Here is a 20,554-nt window from a genome sequence, read left to right on the forward strand (position 1 = left end):
AGAATGACATTAATTTGGCGAATTACGCAGTGCAATATACATGTACATCACCAAGCTTGCCATACATTATAATTTGTACCACAAAATATAAAGGTTATCATGACGGGAAAAAAAAATGAGCTAAGAAAATGAGATTCCATTGGAAAGACAGAACTCCGGATTGCAAGGCCGATGCTCTTACTTAATTTGGAAAGCCCTAATAGCGTGGAGCCTTAATTTGGAAAGCCCTAATAGCGTGGAGTTGATCCCAGGAACTCCATAAATCCCTGTACCTGTATAGTGTACATACTGTAGAAACCCGACATAAACCAACAAGATAGAAATAAACTTGGAGATAGATGCAAGGGATCACCTTAGTAATGTAGCTCTGGATATCCTGGTCAATTTCCCTTTGTTGACAATACTCTCACGTAACCCATAAAATTTTGTTGTTATTGAACTTCGTCTGAAAGCATCACTTTTTATTGATCTGACACACAGCGGAGTATACAGTCAACGGCGTAGCCAGGATTTCATCTTAGGGGGGGGGGGGCGGTTAGTCTGCGAGGGAGCGAAGCGACCGAGGCCGAGCGAGCGGAGCGAGCGAGGGGGGGAGGGTGCATGTGGGAGGGGGTGTCCCCCCTCTCACGGTAAGAACTTTTTTTCATTTTGATGTTGTAAATGGTGCAATTTGATGCATGTTTTTGCGCGTTTTATCGACGTGAAACAGTCCCACTTGTTTAAGGTAGCAGTATATTTTGATGTAGATTATCATTGAACAGTTTGCCTATAAAATGCTATCATTTAAATATACTTCTTGTATTAATTCTTTTCACTGAATATCATGAACGCGACTGAACCCGAGAGAGCGGAGCGAGCGAAGTTAGAGGGGAGGGTGTGGGAGGGGGTGTCCCCCCTCTCACGGTAAGAACTTTTTTTCATTTTGATGTTGTAAATGGTGCAATTTGATGCATGTTTTTGCGCGTTTTATCGACGTGAAACAGTCCCACTTGTTTAAGGTAGCAGTATATTTTGATGTAGATTATCATGGAACAGTTTGCCTATAAAATGCTATCATTTAAATATACTTCTTGTATTAATTCTTTTCACTGAATATCATGAACGCGACTGAACCCGAGAGAGCAGAGCGAGCGAAGTTAGAGGGGAGGGTGTGGGAGGGGGTGTCCCCCCTCCCACGGTGAGAACTTTTTGCATTTTGATGCTGCAAATGGTGCCATTTGATGCATGTTTTTGCGCGTTTTATCGACGTGAAACAGTCCCACTTGTTTAAGGTAGCAGTATATTTTGATGTAGATTATCATTGAACAATTTGCCCATAAAATACTATCATTTAAATATGCTTCTTGTATTAATTCTTTTCACTGAATATCATGAACGCGACTGAACCCGAGAGAGCGGAGCGAGCGAAGGGGGAGGGGAGGGTGTGGGAGGGGGTGTCCCCCCTCCCACGGTAAGAACTTTTTGCATTTTGATGTTGCAAATGGTGCAATTTGATGCATGTTTTTGCGCGTTTTATCGACGTCAAACAGTCCCACTTGTTTAAGGTAGCAGTTTATTTTGATGTAGATTATTATTGAACAATTTGCCTATAAAATGGTATAAGTTAAATACACTTCTTGTATTGATTCTTTTCACTGAATATCATGAACGCGACTGAACCCAAGCGAGCGGAGCGAGTGAAGGGGGAGGGGAGGGTGTGGGAGGGGGGTGTCCCCCTCCCACGGTGAGAACTTTTGCATTTTGATGCTGCAAATGGTGCAATTTGATGCATGTTTTTGCGTGTTTTAACGAGTTGAAACAGTCCCACTTGTTTAAGGTTGCAGTATATTTTGATGTAGATTATCATTGAACAATTTGCCTATAATATGGTACAATTAAAATACACTTCTTGTATTACTACTTTTCACTGAATATCATGAACGCGACTGAACCCGAGCGAGCGGAGCGAGCGAGGGGGAGGGGAGGGTGTGGGAGGGGGTGTCCCCCTCCCACGGTAAGAACTTTTTGCATTTTGATGTTGCAAATGGTGCAATTTGATGCATGTTTTTGCGCGTTTTATCGACGTGAAACAGTCCCACTTGTTTAAGGTAGCAGTATATTTTGATGTAGATTATCATTGAACAATTTGCCTATATAATGGTATAATTTAAATACACTTCTTGTATTAATTCTTTTCACTGAATATCATGAACGCGACTGAACCCGGGCGAGCGGAGCGAGCGAGGGGGAGGGGAGGGGGTGTCCCCCCTCCCACGGTGAGAACTTTTTGCATTTTGATGTTGCAAATGGTGCGATTTGATGCATGATTTTGCGCGTTATATCAACGTGAAACAGTCCCACTTGTTTAAGGTAGCAGTATATTTTGATGTAGATTATCATTGAGCAATTTGCCTATAAAATGCTATCATTTAAATACGCTTCTTGTATTAATTCTTTTCACTGAATATCGTGAACGCGACTGAACCCGAGAGAGCGGAGAGAGCGAAGGGGGAGGAGAGGGTGTGGGAGGGTGTGTCCCCCCTCCCACGATGAGAACTTTTTGCATTTTGATGTTGCAAATGGTGCAATTTGATGCATGTTTTTGCGTGTTTTAACGAGTTGAAACAGTCCCACTTGTTTAAAGTTGCAGTATATTTTAGTGTAGATTTTTATTGAACAATTTGCCTATAAAATGGTATCATTTAAATAATCGTCTTGTATTAATTCTTACACTGAATATCTTGAACACTGTCTGTTCAGCAGTCAAACAGAAAAAGCATGCACACGAGGGTGTAGATAGGGGCATATCCCCTCCCACACGAAGGTGATTTTGCGTTTTCACACCTGAAATTCAGCGATCTGTTGCAAATTTTTGGTGCAATACTTTTTCATCGAAGTGATAAAATCACGGGATTTAGCTCTTATTCCGAATGTGCACCATCTGTGTGTATGTAGAAAGTCTAGTGAGGTAGAGCTTAGGGGAAGGGGGAATCCTCCCGCTCGCGGAGCTTTTGCGTTTTTAGAATTGAAATAAAGCGATCTGGGTATAGCCACAGTCTACTTCTATGCATGGCGGAAGGGGGGGGGGGAGGGGCGGGCGAGCAGGGAGAAGGCGTGGGCGAGTGTTATCCCCACCCTTCCCCACCCTTGGAGCTTTTGCCTTTTTAAGGTTGAAATTGAGATATCTCGTCTACGCATATTTGATGGAATCAACATTTGGGAAAAATCACACACACAAAAAAAAAAATGATTGGGGGAGGGGGGGGGGGGACTGAGGGAGGAAAGGGTCGATTAAAAGGGGAAATTCCCCTTATACAATGAGGGAACCTTGAGTTTTCGGAATATAAGTGATAAGTCTTGTGCACTCAGAATTATTCATAATTTTTTTTTTGTAAATCTAAAAAGTGTACTAAGCTGGGGAAAGAGGCACAGAGGGGGAGGGTTTGGGAGGGGGTATCCCCCTCCCAAGCACGAGAGATTTTGCATATTTTGAATTGAAATTCAACGATCTGGTGCACACTTTGAGTGAAATATTCAAAAAAAAATCTTATTTGATGAAAGGTTGCAAAGGAGACCCGCTTCATGTGCATGCATACAGTATACACGCATTTTTTTTTCCGCCTCCCAAATCCCCGGTCCAAATCTTAGGGGGGGGGGGGGGGGCGATCGCCCCCATCGCCCCCCCCCCCCCCTGGCTACGCCAGTGTATACAGTGTACTTTTGATAGATGAGACATTACATATACCCAACGCTATTAGTATTACGCTATTGGTTCAGAATTCAGTATACAGTGACTGGTTTCAATGTGTCGTTTCCTCACAATACAAATAGAAGTACTTCAACCACTAACGACAGAAATATTAGCAACAAAAAGTAATAAGCCCTACAGAGATACAACAGAGATATTTATTCTTTCTGTTGCATCTCTCACTAAATTACTGCACCTTGAGAAACTGAAGCAGACATTAAAAAAGAATGTCGGTTTCAGTTTCTCAAGATGCAGTGATTCACGGAGAATGACATCTACCGCTGCCAAAAGGTGGACATGTTATTCAGTTAAAAAAAAATAAAACAACGCTTAACAACACAGAGTACAAACAGTAAAATAACAAATCAAAAACATCCCCTCGCTATATTGTGTTGGTAAGCTATAGCCGTGCTTGACAATGAGAGACTACAGTATTATTCGTGATTCACATGAGTGTACAAGTGGCGTTTGGCAGGGTTGTGAAGGGAGCTTGGAATGAAAATGAAATGAACGGCTCGTTTTGTTCTGTTTACATGATAGACTGCAATGCACTAATTGTACCGGGAAGAGGTGTTTCCACACTTGTGGATATGTTGGTGACTTTGCTTAATACATATGATAGGCCTAAAGGTAGTAATCAACGCAACATAGGAGATATAAATGCTACCATGTAAAGTTCCATAAAGTTAAACTGTGTAGTCCAAGATGGGCAAAATTAAAACAGAAAAAGATAACAGTTGTTTCTTGTGGTATTTTGAGGAACTCGGGATGTGATTCAAATACGTAAACCAGCTCTCTTTGCTCCTTCTCATACAAATTATGTATATTCGTGACAAATTTTAACGCTTTTAAAGACTATAGTGTGATTGAAAGGCCGTGGTTAAATAAAAGCATAACAATTAAAGATACATTCTATGTTTATGAAAGACCATCTAGTAGGCATTCGGATGACGGATATACTCTACCTCCTTCATGCAATTTGACGTTTGTATTTTCATAGTTTAATGTTTTTGTAGAAGGACATACGAAAATATTCAACCGTTAACATTTGCTGTATTCTTCATACCGTCGGTAGGCCAAATTAGGGCAAGTAAGGCATAAGTCTCAACGGGGCACAGTATAATTATGAAAATGGTCACTTCCCTACAAGCAGTAAAAGAATGCTCGAACGCAAGATCACAAAGGCATTCAGGCACAATGATAGCACTTCCTTTTGAAATCACTTTGGTTACATTTTTTTTTGGTGAAAATCATTGTCCATGACATTTCACATCTCCTTAATTAAACAATCGTATCATTACGCAAATAAAAGACGACTCGTTTTTGACATTCACGTGTCCATGCATTCGTATAGGAGGTATCAATGTAGGTACACTCTATAAAAATAAAATAGGCTCAACTTTGCACTTTTAACAGTGTCACACTGGGAGCACCTTTACGGGTGCAGCTTTGCACCTCTCAGACCACTATGAAAGGTGCAACTTTGCACCTTTCAGGTCTGAAAAGTGTAAAATTGCACCCGTAAAGGTGCTCCCAGTGTGACACTGGATGGTAAAGGTGCGAAGTTTAACCTATTTTTCTTTGAGTGTATAGTGCGTGCAAAATGTAAAGAGCCACTAGAATATTCTAAATCCAAGCTCTGAGGTCAAAGCCAATCCACGCTGCGATGGTGTGTGAAATCATGCCAACACCCTCGGAAAAAGTTCCTGGGTCAAAGATCGGGAGGGGAGGGGGGGGGGGGCATTTCATGAAGCGTTTTGGTCGGATATTTTTCTGAAAAATTGTTACAAGCTGCTGAAATCCTTGCATCTGATTGGTTGAGAGCAAATTTGTCCGACAACTTTGTCAGACAAAGTGCTTCATGGAATGCCCCCAGGTCTCACCTGACGTTGATTGACGAGGGTAATAAGGACAGGGTGTAGTGGGCTAACGAATAACAGCAAAGACGTACAATATTACTGCTGATCATTTATTGTCTTAATTGGAGAAGGCTTATTATGAGGAAATGTAGATTGAGGAACCTTTTAAAATCAACTCTGCATGATATACACCACCATCAGACCAAACTATGCCTTCACGAACATTGGTTGCAGCTTGCTACGATTGACAAATTGCTCTACATCGACGTCAATAAGCATCATTAACAGTGTTTCAGAAGAAGCCATGACAACAACAACAACAACAACAACAACAACAACAACAACAACAACAACAACAACAACAACAAATCATGGTTGCACTTGTTTATTTCATTTTCTCAATGGCTTTGCATTGACTACTTGCAGGTAGGCCCTATATTATTCTGGTTCAAGTTACGACGTACCACTTGATTGATTAGTGTCATTTAACTGTTTGGTTCCTATTTCTAAACTGCAATCTTGTCCGCAATTTTGCCAATCAAAAGGCTTATTTATTATTGAAAGAAACCAGCTCCTCCATCGATCTTATGTAAGGACTAATGTTTCTTTGATTTCTTCCAGAACCACTTGGAGCAAAGAATGGAATCAATTGTCAGTTGATATCAGGAACAGTATGGGCCTACATCATTCTCTAGGGTGAAATCTCGACGTAAAATACCCACTTGACAATTTGAAACGAATTACTTACGCCAGTGTTAAACACTTGGAAAGATTTACGAAAATTGGCAAGCATTATAGTCTTCTATGTTCTCTGTGGCGTGTATGTGTGTGTGCATGTGTATGTGTGTGTGTGTGTGTGCGTGTGTGTGTGTGTGTGTGTGTGTGTGTGTGTGTTTATATAATAGTCAATTCATTTTCCATGTAGTTTACCTTTTCCATTGTATATGCTTTCGGGTTTGTCCTCATTTACACTTGCCATAATTATTGTACACTTAATGTGTGAACTTGCGTGGCATTTTGGTCTGCAGTCGGTGGTTTCAGCGACTGATCCTATTGATTAATATTATAACATAATTTTTCTTTTCCTTGTCACTTGACATCATTGTCTGTTGCCCATTGTGCCACCAAGTCCCAACTTACTTGCACTTTTTATAGAGCCCAAATCACAAGCCCCCATGCTTCAGAGGCCCTAAAACCATTACTTAACTCATGCATTTTCTTTTTATCTGTGATTAATGTAAGCTTAAAGTCTTTGGTTTTGAATAAAGTTTAAGTTGAAGCTAAAGTTGGATTGAGTTGTCCGTACGAAATGCAGGTCTTGTAAGATTGATGGAGGAACCATAGAACATTTCAGGCACCGTCACTGTAGGAACCATTGTGAATTAGGATCTATCGAGGGTGCCTGGATTAGCCCTCTACTCCAGTAGCATTTCCATGACGCCACAGCGACAACATTAGTCAATGTTAGTGGTTACGCACTCTCCTAAAACGGAGAACTGTGTACATTCATTGCAAAAGATGATTTGTCAGTGTCTTCTTGTTTGTATCATATCCCTTAGGCTATGCTCACAGTAACTGACTGAACTAAATGTTGACATAGTTGTTGACACTTCCAGCGCTTTACTTGCATCAGTTGAATAGTCAGACCTGCATTCCCACAGAATGAGATATACATGTACATGTAAATTAATTCATTGTATATACAAATGAAAAACAGCTATCTTCGTCACACTATTCGCTCAATCCCTTCTGAAATTGTCTCACTATACATTGAATTCCTTTCTCGCGAAGTGTGTAAACAAGCAGAGGTGAAAACTCAATACATCATACAAGGGAGCTTATCATTACCACGGACCTGGAACGATTTCGGTCTAGCGTGAGTGTCTTATCATGATTTGGCTCACTCGAGCGAGACCATGCAAGGGCATTATATTATAGTCTTTAAAAATCAGTTTATTCCTTCGCTAAACAATAAAAGAAACACGCAGGCATACATGTGATCATTTTGTCACGTTGCTAAAGATTTAGCAGTGACGAAAGACAAAATAGAAGCCGACAAAACATTCGTTTAGTCAGTGAGGTTGAAGCAAGGTGATCACCTCCTTGATTGAAGAGCTCGAGACTCTTCAATGATTAGGCCGAGTTCCCACCGCATCTAAGCAGTCAAGATGAGTGACACTGATATCACGACTATACATGCTTAGAAAGACACGATGCATTTCTGATAAGAGCGCAGTGTCTCTGTCGACTGTTAAAAGGATTTGATCTGTTACTGGTTCAACGATTGTATTCACAATGTGTGAATTGACTTTGTGTTCGCAAAATGGAGCCTAGGGAATAACCAAACTTATTTCATTTTTGGAGTAACGAACCTTTGGAATAACGAAGATTACCCGATTCTTATGAAGCGCACTTCATATAATCATGGAGAACAGGGAGGCTTTTTTTTTGTTTTGTTTTTTTCTCAGCCTCTGGCCGGGGTAGGGGGTGGAAGTAATACTGTTTCCCAACACATACAGTAACACAACTACATACTACTACTTGGCTAGCAGTTCAACCCCTTTCGCCACACAATACATAAAAAAAAAACAGAGAGTTTCATTTTTCACGGGCTCTGGTAATTTTGTTTGTTTGTTTGTTTGTTTGTTTGTTGTTGTTGCTGTTGTTGTTGTTGTTGTTGTTTTTTGAGGGGGTGTTATATTTTGTTTTTGTTTGTGTGTATTGGACTTTGAACATTCCGTGCTTGTGATCAGCGCTATACATGAACGCTAGAACAACAGACAATAGAAACATACCGAACCGATGCTGGCTACAGGCAAGAGTGCAGCATCCTCCCTCTGATCAGGGAGGTGTTTTGTCTCACCTCCCTGCTCTGATACGATGGTATTTCAATGCGATTCCACTGTTGTATAGCAGTTTGGATCCCTGACATAAACCGCGCATTTTGATCAGGGCAGTTTACTTTCACAGCCACATCACGTCGCCTTCATCGCCTTAAAACAAATAGAAAATGAAAACACGTTTGTTTCTACTACTGGTGCTGGGAGTCGTGGGCAGCTGTGGGTTGAACCAGCCGGACGAAGCGGGTTCCCCAGAAGCCTGGAAGTCTCGTATCGCTGCAGTGCTTTTCCAAGGCCTGTGCCTATTTCTGATAGGCTTTGGAATCATGTGCATCTATTTTCTCTACCAGCCCGTCCCAGCCGGTTTTCCAGAACCCTGGAAATATCGTATGTGTACCGTGCTTTTCCGATGGTTTAGACTCAAGGTAGGTCTTAAGCCTCTTTTACACTTTCACGGATTGCTACACGGATGACCACGGATCGTCATCCGTGGTGTTCCGGCATGCAAAATATAAATTTCCCTCTCAATGCCGGTGTAAATACGATCCCAACTGTGTGTCTACACGGACAAGTATGGAGGCTTCACGGACAAATACTGTGCCTACACGGACAAACAAGGAATGAACGCGGAGCACATCGGAAACGATACGGAGCTAACATGGATATCAAGGAAGGACACGGATGCAACTGGGTCACTTCGCGGTCCTTACACGGATATCCCCAAAATGTTGACAGATGACTTTTGTTTTGCTTTTGATACTTTATCATTTTCAGGCGACGTGCCTCAAGAGCTAAATAGCAAGCTCACCAGAAAATCTGCAGCAGCGTACACACTTCTCTGCTTGTCGAAAAGATGCAATAAAATCTCTTTGTTGCAAACTGTCACTTTTCTGGAAAATCATGACATAAACAAAGAAAAACTAAATAAAACAAATCGAAACACAAAAAAAAGCATGGAGGTGTGCGTGGATCACTTAAGTTTCTCAGACGACCACTATACGAACAGTATGAGGGGTTGATGGCTGTACTGATGGGGGAAGATCTGAGCAAATATCTCTACGGACTATTTCTCTGGACTCTATGAGCTTGTATTGGCAAAGAACCCTAATTTTTCATCCCGGATGGAGCCGATGCTAGTACGGACGTCCCGATGTCTTCACGGATTGTCCCGGAATGAGTACGGACGCAACACGGAGCAGCCGATGCCTACAAGGAAGGAATACGGAGGCAACACGGAGTAGACGGTGCCAACAAGGAAGAGTTCATATTGATTTTCATCCGTGATGTTCGGGATGAAAAATTAAAGCCCCTTTTACACTTTCACAGATCGCATCACGGATGACCACGGATCGTCGATCCGGGATCATCCGTACTGTTTCCGGATGACCGTGTTGACTCCGTGAAGTCATCCGGCATTATCCCCGATCATCCTTCATGTCCGCGGAAAAAATTAAGCTTGCTTAATTTTTCATCCCGGTCATCACGGATGAAAATCAATACGAACTCTTCCTTGTTGGCACCGTCTACTCCGTCTTGTCTCCGTATTTCTTCCTTGTAGGCATCGGCTACCCCATGTTGCCTCCGTACTCATTCCGGGACAATCCGTCAAGACATCGGGACGTCCGTATTAGCATCGGCTCCATCTGGGATGAAAAATTCGTGTATTTTGCCAATGCAACCTTATAAAGTCCATGAAATTTGTTCACATCTTCCCCCATCAGTACAGCCATCAACCCCTCATACTGTTCGTATAATGGTCTCCTGAGAAGCTTCAGTGATCCACACACATTTCCTTGATGTTGTTTTTTTTTTGTGTGTGTTTTGATTTGTTCTGTTTTGTTTTGCTTTGTTTATGCCATGATGTTCCCGCATAATGAGAGTTTGCAACAAGAGATTTCCCGTGATGTCGACAAGCCGAGGCGCATGTAGGCTGCTGCAGAATTTCTGGTGTGCTTGTTATTAGCTCTGGAGGCATGTTGCCCGAGAATGATAAAGTATCAAAAGCAAAAGTAAATGTCATCTGCCAACATTTTAGGGATATCTGAGAAAAGAAGGCAATGGGACCCAGTTGCATCCGTGCTCTCCGTGTCGTTTCCGCTGTGGTCCGCGTTCGTTCCTTGTCTGTCCGTGTAGGCACCTTACTTGTCCGTGTAGCCTCCGAACTTGTCCGTGTAGACATCCAGTTGGGATCGTATTCACACCGGCATTGAGAGGAAAATCGATATTTTGCGTGCCGGAACACCACGGATGACAATCCGTGGTCATCCGTGAAGCAATCCGTGAAAGTGTAAAAGGGGCTTAGCAAGCTTGATTTTTTCCGCGGACATGCTGAACGATCAACAATAATGACAAAAGACTTCACGGAGTCAATTCAGTACGGGTGATCCCGGATCGACAATCCGTGGTCATCCGTGATGCGATCCGTGAAAGTGTAAAAGAGGCTTTATGCCGCAGTCACATAGACATCCCGGATCACCCCGGGCCACCCCGGATCTGATCTAGGGTGATGCCGTGTAGCTGCTGTGTTCGTCCGTGTATATGTCGTGTTTGTCCGTGTAGACGCCGAGCTCTTCCGGCCTTATCTGTGTAGCTGCCGTGCTGATACCATGTGTACAGTCATATCAACGCTCGTCGACACTTCTTCAAGGTCGAAACAATCCCGGGTCTCCCCGGAAATCCCCGGATCACCGTGTAGATCCTTGAGGATCCGTGTTTATATGTGACTGGGGCCTGAAGCCTGATGTCCCTGCCATATATTAACACGGATCCTCAAGGATCTACACGGTGATCCGGGGAGATCCAGGATAGTTTCGACCGCGATAATCAACACTGCTGCTACATGGCAGCCACACGGACCATCCCGGATTGCTCCGCCAACACAGCAACCCCCGGATGACGCCGGATGTTTTTGACCTCCAAAAGTTGCCGTGTTGACCTCATGGATGTCCCCGGATCTACACGGACATACACGGATGTCCAAGGATGTCCAAGGTGTCAACATGGATCTCTCCCCAGATCAGATCCGGGGTGGTCCGGGATGATCCGGGATGTCTATGTGACCGGGGCTTACCATAATCAAGACGAATTGCATGTTTATCACCAGGGGCTGATCAAGGAACCACAGCGAGCCCAAGCTTCTGTGCCTCTCGTGCCCTGGTTATGACCCACCATTTCCTTCTCCTTCCCTCTTTCTTGTCCATTTCGGACTTACTACCTTCCTCACTAATCTTTCTACCTACTTATCTTTTCTTCCCTTACAAGAGAGCTGCCTCGTCATTATTAATGTGCGTCTTTGTGTGTGCATGTACATTTTATATGTTTACTGTCTGTCTTTTTTTTCTATCTGTTCGGCAAATTGTCTTTTTTTTTCTTTGCAATTTGATTTTTCCTTTTTTATGAGGGGACTGCATACTACAAGCTCTGCTTTTTGCAGTCCCCTCCATTTCCAGCAATTTTGTTTCTGACTTTACCATAATGATATAACATTTATTTGTATCTCTGTTAATAATTAACCTGTGTCTTTATTACTTATTGTTATCTTCATCACAATGTACCGATTTCGTGACATTATCTCTATTATGCAAATATTTCATCGTATTCCTAATTATTTTGTTTGAAATGAAATAAATCAACTTAAAACATAGACTTGAACCGTTCAGAGGGGGCGCCTACGAAATAAGGGGGGGGGACGTACGCGCCCCTCCCCCATATTTGCTTTTTATTTATTTTGTTATGACCAAAAAAAAAATAAAGCGGAGGGGGAGGGGGGGACCTGTCCGGCCCACCTAGATCTGTCACTGATTACGTAATTCTTCTTTACCTGTTTTTCTGACATCACTTTTGCCTTTCATTATTGACTTACAGAAATAATGAAAGGTATGTAAACATAATATGATTATATAATTCGGGGTTAAAGTGTGTATCATTATTTAATATCTTAATAGACAACATGGCATTTAAGAGGAGATGTATCATATCAATCATCCACCTTAAGCTTCAATGTTAATTCTTCATGTCGTAGATCTTCATAAAACTGTTCCTGAGACATCGCCAGCGTCCTTCGGAGCTTCAAATCCTGAAAGAGACGATGAAATCGATGCTCAACGACACGCCGGAGCCACCGGAAGAGGTTCCTGGGTCAAACATCAGGTCTCGTCTGACGTCATTCGGAGGCGTGAAAGTCAGAGTGTATGAGCCGAAGAATAGGGACTCTGAAGCAAATCTGCCAGCTTTGGTTTATCTCCATGGGGGCGGCCTCATGATAGGACACATAGGTACTGGACCGTACAGTCCTTAATCAGTAAACTCTCTACCAATGATTACTTATTATGTTACATTTGTTACGTTCGTGTTTACGGAAAATCATAGAAAGATACCCATTTCAAAGCCAGCAGCAATCGTTAACTCACATGGTCATCATCTGCACCACTTTCTGGAAATTCCAATTAGTTATGCATATCTTTTTTTCGTTCACTCTGCAGATATGTACCATGGAGACCTGCGCATGCTCAGTGAACGTCTGGGAGTAGCCGCAGTGGCTGTGTCGTGAGTTTCGTACGAGTTTCTTATTTTGCCAAGTGTTTCAATTCATCAATGTCTTATAATACATATTTCATGCTTAAAAATAATGTGTGTGGGTTTCACAATGACATAAAGACAGTCACACACGCACAGACATGCATACATAATCTACTCATAGATTACATACGACACGTATGCACTGTAACATCAAGATCAATGATCAAGGTCACTGTGGAAGCTTTTCAGAGTTATTATTTGCTTCCTGTACTATGGTTTTAACATTGTACACATGGGTCATAAAAAAAAAAACAGACCTGTGCTCTGCGTTGAATGGACAGACACGATTTTATCGTTCTATCTCCTGCCCCCTCTGTGACAACTGATGTTTGATTGTGAAAGAATAGTATATCATTCACTCATTATTTATCTAGCGATCCACGTCCGACAAGCTTTGCTTTTTAGTGGATCACTATTTTCCATGATCGAATTTATTTTCCGCTCGCCCACGTAGTATTTGTACAGTGTTCCTCTTTATTATTGTACATATATGTTGTTCTATAATTTGTCTCGTATATTACATGAATCTTTTGCAAGCGTTTGAACAATATCATTTAATGACATGTATACATTGTACTATGTTTTTTGATTTTCGTTGATTGGAAATAAACTATGATTGAATTGAATTGAATTGAATTGAAAGAATAACTCGTTGCCGATGTTGCAACTTTGGAAGAGGAACCCGGTTAGACGAAACATATTACGCACGTGTCATTATGCCAAGTCCCGAGGAGTCCGTTGAGCGCCTGGTAGTCCTTTAAAGCCCCCGTTCCACTATCACGATTTGGACCCCGATCTGTCCCGATCTAGCAGATCGGGAGAGAGCGGCAAAAGCGTACGGGGATCGGAAGCATCGTAGCAGCAGCGTGTGGAGGTCGGGATTGGAGCGGGCAGTTTTTCAGATCGGGAAGAAATTTTGAACCGGTTCAAAATTTCTTCCCGATCTCCCCGATCAAAATTGACATATTTTTAATCGTACGGCAAGCGGGGAGAGCGTAGTGACAGCGTAAACGCAGCGGGGAGAGCGTAATGACGGCGTAAACGCAGCGGGATGAGCGTAACAAGGTCTTTCTGAGCGTAGTAACATCGGCACAAGAACGGGAAGTAATTTTAGCTGTAATTTTCGAAGAAGAAGAAGAGATGAAGAAAAAGAAGAGAAGAAAGCAGGAAGCAGCTACCCAAAAGGCGAAGAAAAAGAGACTGCACGTGATGCTGAAAGAGGAGGAAGAGGACATAGCAGAATTTTGAAGAATATGAAATCATCTACAGCTGGAGGAAGACTGACTATAAAAGCAAGGACATCAAGAAAAATCCTTTGAAAAATCAGTACGTCTTTGTTTATACAATGCATTGCTGCAAAAGAACCGTGAGTTGAGGAGGCTCTTCAAGTTCAAGTTCAAGTTGATTTATTTCACTTCCAACAAACAAATAATAAACAAATACAGAGAAACGCTCATATACACAGACGTCATGAAATCAGTACCACAATGCGATGAACAGAATAACATTGTAAAAGAGATACAGGCAAATTATCAACAGAGATACAAATAACAGTTACGTCACTGTGGTAAATACATACAAAATATTGCTGGAAATGGAGGGGACTGCTAAAAAGCAGAGCTTGTAGTATTAGAATGCAGTCCCCTCATTGAGAAAAATATATAATTGCAAAAGACAACAACAACAAATTTCCCTAAGCGGTAGCAAAAAGGAAAAGACAGACAGAGTAATACACACATACATGCACACATACGGACGCACATTAACAAACACATGGCGGCTCTCTTGTAAGGAAAAACTAGATGAGAGGATAGAAAGATATAGTTGTGAAGAAGGTAGTAAGTCCGAGGTGGACAAGGGGGGGGGGGGGGGAGGGGAGAGGGAAATGGTGGGTCATAACCAGGGCACTGGAGGCGCAGAAGCACGGGCTCGCTGATGAAGAAAGAGTAGTGAGAGTAACGAAGCAACAACAACTTTGAAAATCGAAAGTAAAAAAAGAAGAATGAATCTTCGAGGTCCACAGTATATTTCTTCGGTTCTGCATGTTAATAAGTTGACTGACTGCTGACCCACAGTCGAATCGGGGTACATCGGGGCACATCGGGCACTTTTCAGCTCTCTGAACGGGGTAACATCGTGATAAGATCGTATAGATCGTTCAGAGCGTAGATACAGCGTGCATTGATCGGATAACATCGGCAACATCGCACTAACAGCGTAGCTACATCGTTCTAAAGCGTACTGGCAGCGGCAGAGATCGCAATGTCTAATTCCCGATCATCGTAGTAAGAGCGTAGAAAGCACTTGGTGGTCGTAACTGCAGCGTAGGCCTACTTAGAGCGTTCTAACATCGTACTGTGTCCAGATCGGCTCAGATTTTACCCGATCCTTCCCGATCTGAGAAAATTGTCAAATCGTAGCGAGAACGGCATAGTGGAACGGGGCTTAAGGGCCATTTGATCGCGCCATAGCCATCATAACGGTGAGAGGGCCTTGACAAAAGGATAGGATCTAGTAAGCTAGATAGCACAGTGAGAATGGCACTTCGATCTGTACACTGCGAATGTGAAGCCAGCAACTTCCAGAAGCTATCTGAAGTCATTATCACATAGGCCCTATGTATACTTCTGCATTGTTCTGTCTTCACAATCCCATCCATGCATGCTTAGCAATACACAAAATCACATGTAATGTCACTTGTAGCTTTCTCGTATCAGAAAGTGTGTTCCATTCATTTTGTTCTAAACAATCGTCTTGCTGATCCCCACTGCAGATATCGGCTAGCACCAGAACATCCCTACCCAGCAGCCTTTGACGACGCATTCGCGGCGACTAGATGGCTGCTCACACACCCTGAAGAGATTGGAATCGATCCTCACAGAGTAGTGGTGGCGGGAGACAGCGCTGGTGGACTTCTCACGGCGGCAGTCTCTGGAGCGATTGCAGACGACCCGTCTGTTCCAGACATCAAGCTTCAGGTCCTGTTCTATCCGTGGCTGCAGAGCCTGGACCTGAACACGCCATCGTACCAGAAAATGAAGTCCGAGAGCTATGGAAGGATTTTCCGTTTGGTAGAGTTGATGCCAATTTTCATCAGCGCTGCTGTGCTTGGTAGTGTAAATCAGTCTGTCGTGCAACAGATCTCAAGCAACAACCACACGTCTGCAGACTTCAAGCGCTCAGCACCGTATCGAGACTACGTCAGCCATTCCCTTATCCCAAAAGACATGATACCGGGGAGCTACAAGCCTCCCGAATCTGACGACTATGGTAACGAGGAACTTTGGGATAGTATTAAGACCGCACTAACGTCTTGGAAACTTGTGCCCCTCAAGCGCGATGACTTGTCCAAATTGCCCAGGGCTTTTGTCGCAACATGTGGATATGACGTATTGCGAGATGATGGGATAATGTATGTAAAAAGACTGGAAAAAGCTGGGGTTCCCGTAGAGTGGATAAATTATGAGACTGCTTTTCACGGTATTCCACGGTTTGGACCACTATCGTTCGAAATAGGGCGAAAGATGTACGATGATTCCATTGCATTTATTGAGAAATATCTGTGAGGGATAGCCACGTACGTTGACCAATGCTCTATGATCCAAATGGTAGAGTATATACTGCATAATGATGAATATTCGACATTCGTTGTAATTAGCATAACATTTACAACTGGAAATTCTTTTGATACTATGTAATTCATTATATGTGTCCCTAATTGAGCAAGAAACTTCGACTCATTCTGGAAACAATGTTGCCTTTTTTCAATGTTGCGTTTACCAGTTTGATACATGTATCAATAGATGTAGATCTCTATATATTTTGAGTTTATGCTCTTACATCGTGCATTAATTAGATAAAAAGCAAATATGTGTGTTTTGTGACACTAACTGACTTAACTCACGTTAATTCTGACTGTATGCAATGTAATTATTTGCTGTCAATTTTTAACAATCCTGTAATCGCACGTTATTAATTTTACAATTTAGACTTGATCGTGCATTAAAGTTTCGTGCAGCGTTTGTATTTGTTCAGTTTAATGCAACACATGCACTGATTTTAATGGATGTATTTGGCCATGAAGGAGACAAAGAAGGTGTATACTACATGCTTCGAAAGGTGGAAGGGGAAAGCCATAGTAATGTATACTTCTTTTGTGGGCTTAAGAAAAGGATAGTAATACATACTTGATATAGACAGCAGAGAAAGGTGAGGAGGAAATTTACCAAACAACAAACAAGGGGTGTTAGTGTATAGTTGAGGTGTTAGTGCTGAAGGTTCAAATTTATGTAATATTCAATTTGTATACTCCAGCTGATCTGGAAAGGAATTACTTTTTTCAGTGAATGTGACGGTAAGATTAATAAACTTGTATTATACATCGATGATATTATTTATATTCAGTATTATGAGAGTCAGTTTTAGTAAAGCCTATAATGAGGGGATGGATATTTCAGCACTCATTGTGAGCAGGTTGAGAACATCTCTGTTTGTTAAAGTGTCTTGTCCTTGACATGCACCTTATTGTGAGAAAAAGTAGGCCTATGATATAGGACAATGTCTGCTACACCATGTTTGTGGTAGGATTACATTTCTTTAACCCTTTCTGTACCAGGACCTTAGACCAGTGTGTACACTGTCGCTATGGGTTCTCTTTGTCAATCAGCGAGCAAAGTACACAAAGGGTTAAATAGAAGAACCACTTGTGAAATCTTTAGAGGTTGACCTTAGTCTAGAGATCTCCCAAAGTATATTCTTGCTTGTATGTAATTGATTTTAGTTCATAAACTATCATGCTTGAGATGATTGCCGTATATTTGCGCATGTATGCTATTTGGCACGGGACACTAGAAAGTATACACACTGACTGATGACGTCGTTGTGTCTCTTCTGACTGAAAAAAAAAATATTTATTTGCTATCGAATCACTAAATTCATATTATGTCTGATCCTGAAGTCATATGTTTTGGTATACGGGAATTGGCGAAGCGGTAATACACGTGGTAGACCAATAATTATCTCTTTTAGATTATAAGCCATATTATAGTTAGATGGTTGTGGTAATTTTACTACAGTCTTGTCTCCCCCTGTTTCTCATTTGTATAGGCAGGATTGTTCTTTTTGTGTTTATATTTTATATATCTTCTGACCTGTCCCTGGTTGAGTTTATTTTAGTTTTGCACTGGCTGTCGCTGGAAAAGAAATAAATCCTCTAAGCCCTATATTATTTTCTTCTCGTGTGTAATTTGTTCTGCTCTATGTGTGAATCCTAACAACGCATGCAGGATTTAGAGGCTAGCCATGTCGTAACATAAAATTGTGAAATTTCTGGTTTTTCATTCAAACAAAAATATCCCCGAAGCTCAAAAACCCTGGTATAAATAATTGATCACTATTCTTAAGTTATTCAAACAGGAATAACATCATGTTTCAGACTTCAGTGAAAGAAACATTGAATTTTCGTTGTTGTTTTTTTTTCACACGATCAATGGAAAATTATGAGGGTACGACATGGCTAGCTGACTCATTTGCATATTCATAGTCACTGTACAAGAACTGTTTTGCAAAATCAGAGTAGTCTGTCGCGTGGATTGCATGCTCTTTCATTGGTTGTGTAAATTTCAAAATGCATTGACAAATCGGTGTTAGCGTATCTTTGAAGATTGTGGAATAATGTATACAGCCTAAAGGAACCTCGGGAATAACGGACCTTATTTCATTATTGGAGTAACGAACCTTTGGAATAACGAAGATTACCCGATTACTTCTGAAGCGCACTTCATAATCATGAACAACATTTGACATTACTGTCTGTTACAGAGAAGCGGTTTTTTTTTCTCAACCCCGGCCCCCCTCCCCCCCCCCCCGGGGGGGGGGGGTTGGAGTAATTACTGTCTCCCAAGACATAGAGTAGCACAACTACTACTTCTTGGCTTTTTTTGGAGGGGGGGGGGGGAGGGAGGGTATTTTGTCTGTGTGTATTGGTCTTTGAAAATTCCGCGCCTGTCATCAGCGCTATATAAACCCTGAATCAACAGACAATAGAAACAGGCAAGAGTGGCTACAGGCAAGAGTGAATTTGTTTGGCTCTTATAAGAATCATCCCTGTGATACGATGGTATTTCAATGCGATTCCACTGTTGTATAGCAGTTTGGGTCCCTGACATAAACAGCGCGTTGATAATCAGGACAGTTTACTTTCCGATTGGGTCCCTGACATAAACCGCGCATTGTTAATCAGTACAGTTTACCTTTACAGCCACATCACTTCGCCTGCATCGCTTTAAAATAAAAGGAAAATGAGAACAGGTTTGCTTCTATTACTGGTACTGGGAGTCGTGGGCAGCTATGGGTTGAACCAGCCGGACGCAGCGGGTTTCACAGAAGCCTGGATGTCTCGTATCGCTACAGTGCTTTTCCAATGCCTGTGCCTATTTCTGGGCTTTGGAATCATGTGCATCTATGTACTCTACCAGCCCGTCCCAGCCGGTTTTCCAGAACCCTGGAAATATTGTATGTTCACCGTGCTTTTCCGGTGGTTTAGACTCAAGGTAGGTCTAATCAAGACGAAGTGCTTGTCTATCACCAGGGGCAGATCAAGGAACCCCAGCAAGCTCAAGCTTCGGTTCCTCTAGTGCCCTGGTTATGGCCCACCATTTTCTAATTTTCTTTCCAACTTTCTTGTCCCTTTCGGACTTACTACCTTCCTCGCTACCTTCCTCACTACCTTTCTCACTAATCTTTCCACCTACCTATCTTTTCTTCCCTTACAAGAGAGCTGCCTCGTCATTGTTAATGTGCGTCCTTGTTTGTGCATGTACATTGTGTGTGTTTATTGTCTGTCTTTTTTTTCTATCTCTTAAAGGCAAATTGTCCTTTTTTATTACAATTTGATTTTTTTCCCTTTTTCATGAGGGAACTGCATACTACAAGCTCTTCTTTTTAGCGGTGCCCTCCATTTCCAGCAAAATTCTTTTGACTTTACCATAACGATATAACATTTATTTTTATCTTTGTTGCTAATTTACCTGTGTCTTTACTTTATGTTGTTATGTTCATCACATTGTTGTGCCAATTTTGTGACGTTATTACATGTGGCAAAAAAAAAAAAAAAACTGCTGAAAACTGCTTATCCAATAAGGCGAGCCAATGGAGTAAAATGGAGTCAAAAGGGGCCTGAGCTTTCGATCCTAGCAGAATCTTCGTCAGAGGCAAAATGACAAACAAGCAGGGAAAGCACTCACATATAAGGACTTCACACAAGAACAGACAGGTACAGGCTGGGTACACAGAACAAAGAAAACAAAGGAGAGGGTGGGAGTTCATGGGCAAGGAGCCCAACAGGTAAAGAGAGGGGGGATTAGAGCAGGAGGGTGGACAGACAAAGGGCAGAGGAGAGTGGACAGACAAAAGGCAGAGGAGGGTCAGTGCTCATCATGAGGATCACGGGGGCAACCAATGTAGGAAAGGGATGAATAGGGAGGCAACATCAAAGAAGATAAGGAACACCAGAGGGATAAAGAAAGGGAAAGAGTGAAAAGGACAACAGC

At 42.1% G+C, this 20,554-nt stretch overlaps 1 protein-coding gene across 1 annotated transcript; it reads left to right on the forward strand.

Moving 5' to 3' along the window:
* Positions 1-12,513: 12,513 nt before the first annotated feature.
* Positions 12,514-16,570, forward strand: LOC139727573 (arylacetamide deacetylase-like). Its single transcript, XM_071638555.1, has 3 exons — positions 12,514-12,700; positions 12,908-12,971; positions 15,778-16,570. Exons 1-3 carry the CDS (start codon positions 12,514-12,516, stop codon positions 16,568-16,570), a joined length of 1,044 nt encoding a protein of 347 aa, XP_071494656.1.
* The last annotated feature ends 3,984 nt before the right edge of the window (positions 16,571-20,554 follow it).

The sequence above is a fragment of the Diadema antillarum genome, unplaced genomic scaffold, assembly GCF_040938485.1.
Source record: "Diadema antillarum isolate AM-2024a unplaced genomic scaffold, OU_Dant_1.0 seq00000136_RagTag, whole genome shotgun sequence".
Taxonomy (NCBI): Eukaryota; Metazoa; Echinodermata; class Echinoidea; order Diadematoida; family Diadematidae; genus Diadema; species Diadema antillarum.